Source organism: Castor canadensis, chromosome 17 (assembly GCF_047511655.1).
Source record: "Castor canadensis chromosome 17, mCasCan1.hap1v2, whole genome shotgun sequence".
Classification (NCBI taxonomy): Eukaryota; Metazoa; Chordata; class Mammalia; order Rodentia; family Castoridae; genus Castor; species Castor canadensis.
The window spans coordinates 16,804,813-16,813,193 of NC_133402.1; the positions used below are offsets into that span (position 1 = coordinate 16,804,813).

At 43.0% G+C, this 8,381-nt stretch overlaps 1 protein-coding gene and 1 pseudogene across 1 annotated transcript; both read left to right on the forward strand.

Annotated features, from left to right (window-relative positions):
* The first annotated feature begins 2,430 nt into the window (after window positions 1-2,430).
* LOC109682360 (mortality factor 4-like protein 1) lies at window positions 2,431-4,581 on the forward strand (annotated as a pseudogene).
* A 1,278-nt stretch (window positions 4,582-5,859) lies between these two features.
* Zg16 (zymogen granule protein 16) lies at window positions 5,860-8,381 on the forward strand. The gene is made up of 4 exons (XM_020157844.2): window positions 5,860-6,006; window positions 6,893-6,954; window positions 7,141-7,273; window positions 7,966-8,381. Exons 1-4 carry the CDS (start codon window positions 5,915-5,917, stop codon window positions 8,282-8,284), a joined length of 606 nt encoding a protein of 201 aa, XP_020013433.2. The 5' UTR covers window positions 5,860-5,914; the 3' UTR covers window positions 8,285-8,381.

Sequence of the window (8,381 nt, forward strand, 5' to 3'; positions counted from 1 at the left end):
CTGGAAGAGGGATCCCTCTCAGACCAGTTTCTTCCTAGGTGGAAGACACTGTACACAGTTAGTCTTGGCACTCCTACAACTGTTAAGCTGTCTGGCATTTCTTCCTGGGTCCATATCCCTAGAATGAAACTTTTATCTTAGTTTCCAAGTTCATATGAAATAAAAGAAGTCAAGGAATCCTGTATCTGTGATCCATTAGGGGACCTGTAATTCTTCTTCAAGAAAAGGAATGACACACTCTGATGAACTAACAAAGATCTGCGTGACTGGTGCACTTTTGGTGATATTCTACACAGTCTTTTGTTGGTATTTGTACTAGACTGGTGATTAATAAGACATTTGGGGAACACTTAGCCCCTATTTCCTTTGCCTTGTGCTCTCTCTAACTCTTGCTCTCTTACTACTTTTAGCTCTCAAATGTATCCCCTCACAATGCATTGGGTCGTTAATCCTGGTTTTATTTTCACAAGGGATAACAGCAGTTAATCTAATGCTGGAGACAGCCAAGGAGAGTAACAGATTTTTGTTCTCTTACGGTCTACGATATATCAGATTTAAACTTATTACCTTAGAGGAAAGGCTAACTGGATGTCCTATTGAATATTGGGGCTGCCGCTATAATGGGCCCCCAGCAAAATTATTTCCCTATGACCATAGCAAAGGATAGAAGGCACTCAGGGCTATGGAGGCATTCCTCTTCCCCTGAAGGCCTACAGGGTCATCCCAGCTGTAAGACACAAAAAGCATTTAGCAGAGCCATAATTCAAAGAGCATCATTTATTTTCAGTAAAGATGGAAGTTTCTTTATATTTGCTCATGAGGCTAGTACTTTTTGTAATATAACTTTGCTTATGGACATATTATAACTGCAGTGGACACTATAAACAACTTTAACCCTGCAGGGGAACATCCAGCAACCCCACAGATAATTAAGTATGACCTGGGGTTTAATGTAAATTACTCAATCCAGAGTCCCCCCACAAAAATCATATTAAGATTTTGTGTGTGTGTGTGTGTGTGTGTGTGTGTGTGTGTGTGTGTGGTACTGGGGCTTGAACTCAGGGCCTTCACCTCGAGCCACTCCACCAGCCCTTTTTTGTGAAGGTTTTTTTTGAGATAGGGTCTCGCAGACCATTTGCTCAGACTGGCTTCGAATCTCGATTCTCCTGACCTCTGCCTCCTGAGTAGCTAGGTGTAAGCTACCAGTGCCTGGCTAAGATTTTTCTTAATGGGGCTGGGGGCATGGATCAAGTGGTAGAGCATCTGTCTAGCAAGCACAAGGCTCTGAGTTCAAAACCCAGTACCTCAAAAACAATTTTTTTTCATGCAACCTACCTCTTAACAGCACCCACTTGACAGAAAAAAAACATCCACAGAGGAAAACTGTGACCTAACCATTACCATCTGGAGTAGAGGAATGATAAGCACAGCAGTAGGAATAAGATGAATTCCTTACTTTGGGCCAGGGGAGAGGGGATATTCACCTTCCTGGTTATGAAAAATCAAAATGCTATTACATGCATTACATAGGGTTTGAAGTCTGGTAAACCAGATGGGGCTGAGGCTTTACAGCTGCTCCTAAGAAAAGTCTCACAACCGAGAGGCTTTTCTATTGCAAACTGACATGCTATAGACTTCCTTCTTGCATGCTGGAGTAGAATATGTAAAGTTGTTGGTGAAGAATGTTGCATACAGGTAGAAGATCTTTCAAAAAATGTAACTTAGATCATTGGGCAAAGAAAAACAGACGAGGAGAAGAAAAACTACACTAACTGGTTTGGAGGCCTAGGATTTGGGGGAGGTGTAAGTTCTATTGCCATGAGTTGCTTATTATGGCTTGCTGTCTTTATAATAGCTATCAGTCTATTATGCTGTTTCTGTGGATGACAGGTGTTTTTGGTACATAAAATTTTACCTTCCCTTAATTTTTTTTAATGACTCTTCTTAAAATCCTGTTAGCTTTATCCACATAAAAAGCACCTTTTTTTTTAACTTTAAGGGATGGTTTTCACTCATTTCTCTTTGATATCTCTTTTAGTGAAAGAATAATTTGATGTCTTCTTGTCCTGATCCTGACAGCCCATCAACTAAATTTTCTGCCAACGGAATTTCCCTTGTCACCTCCTAAATTTAAGATAGGAAAACATTTTGGTTCCCTTTCTAGGTATGACCTGTGCCCAAACTCAGTAGGAAGCAGCTATAAGAAGATAAACTGTTGTCCTTCTGTACTCCTTTTAAGATGAAAAGGGACCAGAGTTGTCTGAGGGAAAATGAGGCAGGACAGATAGATGAGGAGTCAGGGAAATTATATTATTTTAATAAGTATTTGAAGGATCATACTCAGACATTGGAATGAGGAAGTAAAACTGAAAAACCAGAGCATCTAGCCTTCTTCCACGGTGAGAACCAAAACACCAATCAAAGATCAGAATGAAGTCAAAGGTATGTCACCAGGATATGCTTATCTTGAACTTGGATTAAAGGAGAGAATGGGGTAGAGGTGAGACAGAGACTTCCTTGGCTGTTCTCTGGCTCCACTCCCAGAATCTGCCATCCAGAAGTCCCACCCTATGTCTAGCTCTCCAGGGTAGGTCTCCCTTTGCTATCTGTGATGACTCTTCAGCCCCAGATGGTAAGCCTGCAAGGAAAAGGGCAGGGTACTCTGAATGACCAGCTACATGTCATTAAAAACACACTGCTATACCAGCCCCTCCCTGGGTTCCATCCTTCTTGCCCTGGGAAGGTCGTGTTGACTTAGTGGGGTCAGATGGTCAGTCCTACAGGGATCAGGCACTAGGGCTCAGGGGTAATTCAAGGGACTTTAGGTTAAGAGGATTCTGTCCTGGAAGAGAGGGGCCTAAAGAGAGAAGAAATCACTTATAAAGCACCCAAGTAGCACCCGAAGCCTAAATTCCAGAAGGATGAGCTAGTGCTGTGCTTTCATGGGCCTCTTTTTTATGAAGCAAAGTGTGTAAAAGCTACATAAAAGACAAACAGGTGAAATACTTTGTTATTTTTATTTATTTATTTGCAGTACTGGGGCTTGAACTCAGGACCTCAAGCTTGTTAGGCAGGTGCTCTACCAGTTGAGCCACTCTACCAGCCCAGTGAAATACTTTATTCATTACAGGGGTTGAAATAAAAATTAGGATGAATGGGTTCCAGAGAGCAGAATACTGAAAGATTTGGACACCAATCTATAGAAAATAGCAAGAACTTCAAAAGGCCAGTCAGAAGCAATATGCAGAGGGGAAGAAGAGAGAGGCTGCTCCAGGAAAGAAGGTATCTGCCTACAATAGAAAAGTGTAGAAGTGAAAACAAAAAGGAACAAACAAGCTGGGGCTGGTGGCTTACACCTTTAATCCTAGCTGCTCAGGAAGCAGAGATAAGGAGATGGAGGTTCAAGGCCAGTCTGGGCAAACAGTTTACAAGACCCTATCTCGAAAATACTTACCACAAAACAGAGCTGATGGAGTGGGAAGAAAGAAAGGTGGGAAGGAAGAGGGGAGAGAGGGGAAAAGGAGGAAGGGAGGGAGGAAGGAAAGAAAGAAAGAAGGAAGGAGGGGAAAGGAAGGATGGAGGGAAGAATGAAGGAAGGAAAGAAAGAAAAGGAAAGGAAAGAAAGAAGAATGAAGGAGGGGAGAGGGAGAGAGGAAGAAAAAAGAAAGAAGGAAGAAAAGAAAGAGAGAAGGAAAGAAAGAAGGAAGGAAAAAAGGAAGGAAGGAAAGATAGGAGAGAGAAAGAAGGAAGGAAGGGGAAGGAAGGAAAGGACAGGAGACAAAAGAAAAGAAGGAAGGAAAAAAGGGAAGAAAGAGAGAGAAAGACAGAAAGAAGGAAGGAAGGAAGAGCAAACACCTGGCAGTGGAGATGATGGCAGTACCAGTGAGATGTTCAGCCTCCTCTGAAGAAAAGGATCCAGATAGATTGTAGTGTTGAAAATGAAGAAACATTGATGAGCAGAATTGAAGTAAAGATTCCTGGAAGAGCTAAAACCATGGCTTGTTGATGACCGGGACTTGCTTACCAGACAAAAAACATTCTTTTATTTTCCTGCCAAGAAGAATGTGGATTCTGTTCTAGAGAATTATATGAATTATAAGAAATCTCCAAGAAACACAGATAGTAAAGGAGAATGCAGTTAATTAAGTTGTAGCAGGGACTCAAACTTCAATGTAATTTTGGGCACTCAGCCACTCTAAAAATTTGAGAGACCAAAATACAGTATGCTGAAATTATTGCACATCCTGGACACACCCATGTCCCAGGCATATGGAGCACCACATCTACTGTGATTATTGTACAAATTGGAGTGTATATGTTGGCCTATACACTGCTGGATGAGAAGAGCCTTGCTTTGTTACTGAATTTTCTTCATGATTTTCTCAAATACTGGTGAAGAATTCTGCAACTTTGTTTAGTGCCAGTGATGACAAGCCTCTTTCTGAGCACGATGGGAAGGCAGTGCGAGGAGCTCTCACTCACTTGTGTTTGGATTCCTGCAAACACATTTTTGTTCTTAGTCATTCCGTTACACAAATAATGCACTTTGAAGATGCTAGTGTACAACAGATGTTTGTTTAGTTTGATTTTAAACAGAGAAAATAAAAGGAATTACTCCTTTTTTCTTTTCATTTCAAAGTTGGTGACAGACAACAGAGAGACATGCTGTGGAGTGTTTTATTGCATAGTCGACAAAGCTGCTTTTGAATGCTGGTGGTCTATTTCTTTGGCACTATGCATTTTTATAATCTGTTAGTTCTGTATGACAAAATACTGATTCCTAGTGCCAATGGTTCGATTCCATGTATATAACTGAACACACCTATCCATTTGTGCTTTTTTAATATGCTTAAAGTAAAGAGCCATCCTTTGCAAGTGATCCATGTTGTCCCTTAGACATTTTACCTTGGCTTAAATTGTTAAAGAATGGTGGCTTGCTTTGTGGTTTTTATATTTGTGTGTGGTGCATGTTTTAACATGATAGGCACAATGCATTGTGTAGCTAAAGTTTTCTGGAAAAGTCAATATTTTAGGAATTGTTTTTCAGATCTTCAATAAATTTTTTCTTGAGAGAGAGAGAGAGAGAGAGAGAAAGAAAGAGAAATCACAGCCATGGCATCACTGTGGGGGAGGAAAGGAACAATTGTCCTGGGTGGTCTACGGCCATAGTGCCCAGGAGTTCTGAGGACCCAAAGTCTAGAACTTCCCACAGGACCTATATAGCTTTCATCCTTCCTTAATTTCTTACTTGCCCATTGGACTGGCTCTGTTTCTGGAAGAGGGAATCTGTAGGTTCAGGGTCCATCTTCAGCTCCAACGCACCCTTCTTCAAAAAGTTTTGAGAAGGGTCTGGCAAACTAAAGATGGACAGCAGAATGGGTGAGGGAAAAACAAGCACAGCAAAACAGTAATCCAGTAGTGTATGTGTGGAGGTAATATAGACATTCATTCTATAATTCTTTAAACTTTATGTTTGAGTTTTTCTTAATAAAATATCAGCAAAGGGAGAGAAAAAATTGTCAGGTGAACAGTAAGCACTGGTCAGTATAAGATGTTGAGAGTATATTCCCTTTCTGGGAGTATCTGTATTTCAAATGCCTGCAGAAGGCAACATTTATCCTGACAGATGGCAAATTTCAGGTGAGAGCACTTACAGACCACTGAGGGGAGGGACAACTGTCCATGAACTCCTTAGATCACACCCTGAGTTTACACTAGATACTTTGCCCACCCAAAATTGCTGGCCCTTTGGTTGGTGACTTTTTCAAGTTTATTCTGTCCTTCCTGAGATTTGGCACTTAGCCCAGAGTGGACTCCACCTTGCCACCTGTAACCCTTGACAGGAGAGGCAGGATAAATTTCTATCCCTTACCTGATCCTAAGAGATTGTGTTTGCTCAGGAGGTAAGGTTCACATGAAAAAGAGCAAGAGGAGGGCTTGGATCTGGTATAAAAGAGCTGAACATTTCTGGGGGATTAACTTGCATCTGAACCCTGCAAGTGAGAGGTGAGCTGGGGGATTCAAATCTGAGCTGGAGAAGAGGGTTCTGAATTGAGTGGCGGGGGCGGGGGGAAGGGTTAAGTGTTAGTCAAGTGGGACATCTGGATCTGAGCTAGTCTTTGGTACAAATATGTCTGGTATTAGCTGGAGGAATGGGGAGACACAAGATGTTGGGGGAATGAAAATGGCCAGGTTTGCATTAGTGGAGAAAGGATTATGACAAATAGACCAGGCACCTGGGACCTAATGTCTTGAGCTCATCCTAGCTCCTTCTGCAATTTCTCAACCTATCCTAGCTCCACCAGAACTGCTTGGACACAGTCTATGTCACCGACAGAATGTTGGCACAGTCTATTTTATCATTGTCTTCACTGCCCAGGTGACAAAGAGACACCTCTAAAATGCACCTTTCCTTTTGGTTTGAAAGCAGAGTGAGGGCAGCCATGCTCCAGATGCTTCATAGACCAAGCTAGTTTACCTCAGGCCGAAGTCAGCTAGGTCGCTTAGATGCCTCATTTGGTAAACTCAACTGCTTTCGGGATGTCCTCCACTTCATCTTCAGAAAACTCTCCTGATTTGTGCCAGGAGGAAATGGGGCTTGACTCTGTCTAATTTGGACAGAGTTAGGATTGGTCTTTCAGTTTGGGAGGGAAGAAGAGGACTGGCTACAGCCAGACCAGGGAAAGTCAGAGGAATTAAGGATGCAGAAGATAGTATCTAGAAGAAACAGGACTATTAATAAACCATCTTCTTTAAGCTCAGAACTAGGTCTGCTACATCAGAGTTGAAGGACTGAAAAGTCCATGTCTCATCTGCAGGGCAGGGCTGCCTGGGTAAATGAAGTCCAGAGGAAATGGGGAAACCCTCATTTTCTCCTTTCTTCCCACTCCAGCTCCAGAATGTTGACCATTGCTCTCCTAGCCCTTCTTTGTGCCTCAGCCTCTGCCAATGCCAGTAAGTGAGATGCCATAACCCTGTCAATGGGGTCCTGGGAAGGCAGTCCTTTGCACTGCTGTTGGTTAAGGTTTTGAGACACTTGCTTAGGATAGTGGGAACCAAGTGGTGGGAAGAATGGGGGTAGTGGGGAGCACCTGAACTCCCAAGAAACTTCTCCCTCCAATTCCTTCTTTCCCCTTCCAGTTCAGGCCAGATCTTCCTCCTATAATGGAGAATATGGAGGCAGTGGAGGAGAGCGATTCTCCCATTCTGGCAACCAACTGGAAGGTCCCATCACTGCCATCCGTGTCCGAGTCAACAGTTACTACATTGTAGGGTAAGACTGAGTTTCTGTGGTTTGCAGATCCTCTAGGAGCTTACTAAATTGGGAAGATCTTGTCTATGGCCATACCACCCAAACGCGCCCAACCTCATCTAAATTAGGAAGTTCTCATTCACTTTGGATCAAATGATAAATGTTGTTAGAGGACCTGGATTCTAGATTTATGCTGTTAGAGTTAGGTAAGAGTTAGCTCCCCAACACACCCAACCTGGGCAAACCATAGAAACATAAACTCTCAGGGGCCTGAATTAAACTTTCTTTGCAATATTCTTGCCAGGCAACCTCCATCTTTGCTTGGTGTCTCTCCTGAGATATTCCAATTTCATGCATATAGTTGAAAATTCTATCATATGCAGAGCCAAAATGTGTTTCCTTCTGCTCTGAGTTCTGCATCCTGAGATAACACTAAGTCTTTTCTCTCACATGGGAGACTCAGATGTTTGAAAATTCCTTTGCTTCTGGGTCACTCTGAATAACTTGTTTTCCCTCCTGAGCCTGTTGCTGGCAAAATGAGGAGTTGAAGTACCCTGCATGATCTTCTAGTGCTCACCCAGCCTTCATATCCTGTGGAACTAGCAGGGAACTTGTCATCTCTATAATCAGTTTGAAAGTCTCAGCATGTAGGCCAAGAGGTCCTGAATTTTTTTTAACTGTCTCCTTTCCTTCCCTTCCTCACCCCTCCCCAGTCTCCAGGTACGCTATGGCAAGGAGTGGAGTAACTATGTGGGTGGCAAGTTGGGAGACCTGGAGGAAATCTTTCTGCACCCTGGGGAATCAGTGATCCAGGTGTCCGGCAAGTACAAGAACTATCTGAGGAAGCTGGTCTTTGTGACGGACCAGGGCCGCTACATGTCTTTTGGGAAAGACACAGGCACGAGTTTCAATGGCGCCCCCTTGCACCCCAGTACTGTGCTCCGATTCATCAGTGGCCGAGCTAATTTAATTGGCATCAATGCCATTGGCCTGCACTGGGACTACTACCCTAGTCACTGCAGCAGCTGCTAAGCTCTGGCCTCCTCCTTGGCAGGGCACTGTAGTGCACATGAGAACTCCCTTATCACTAACCCCCATGCAGATGGTTTAATAAAAGGACATGGCTGAA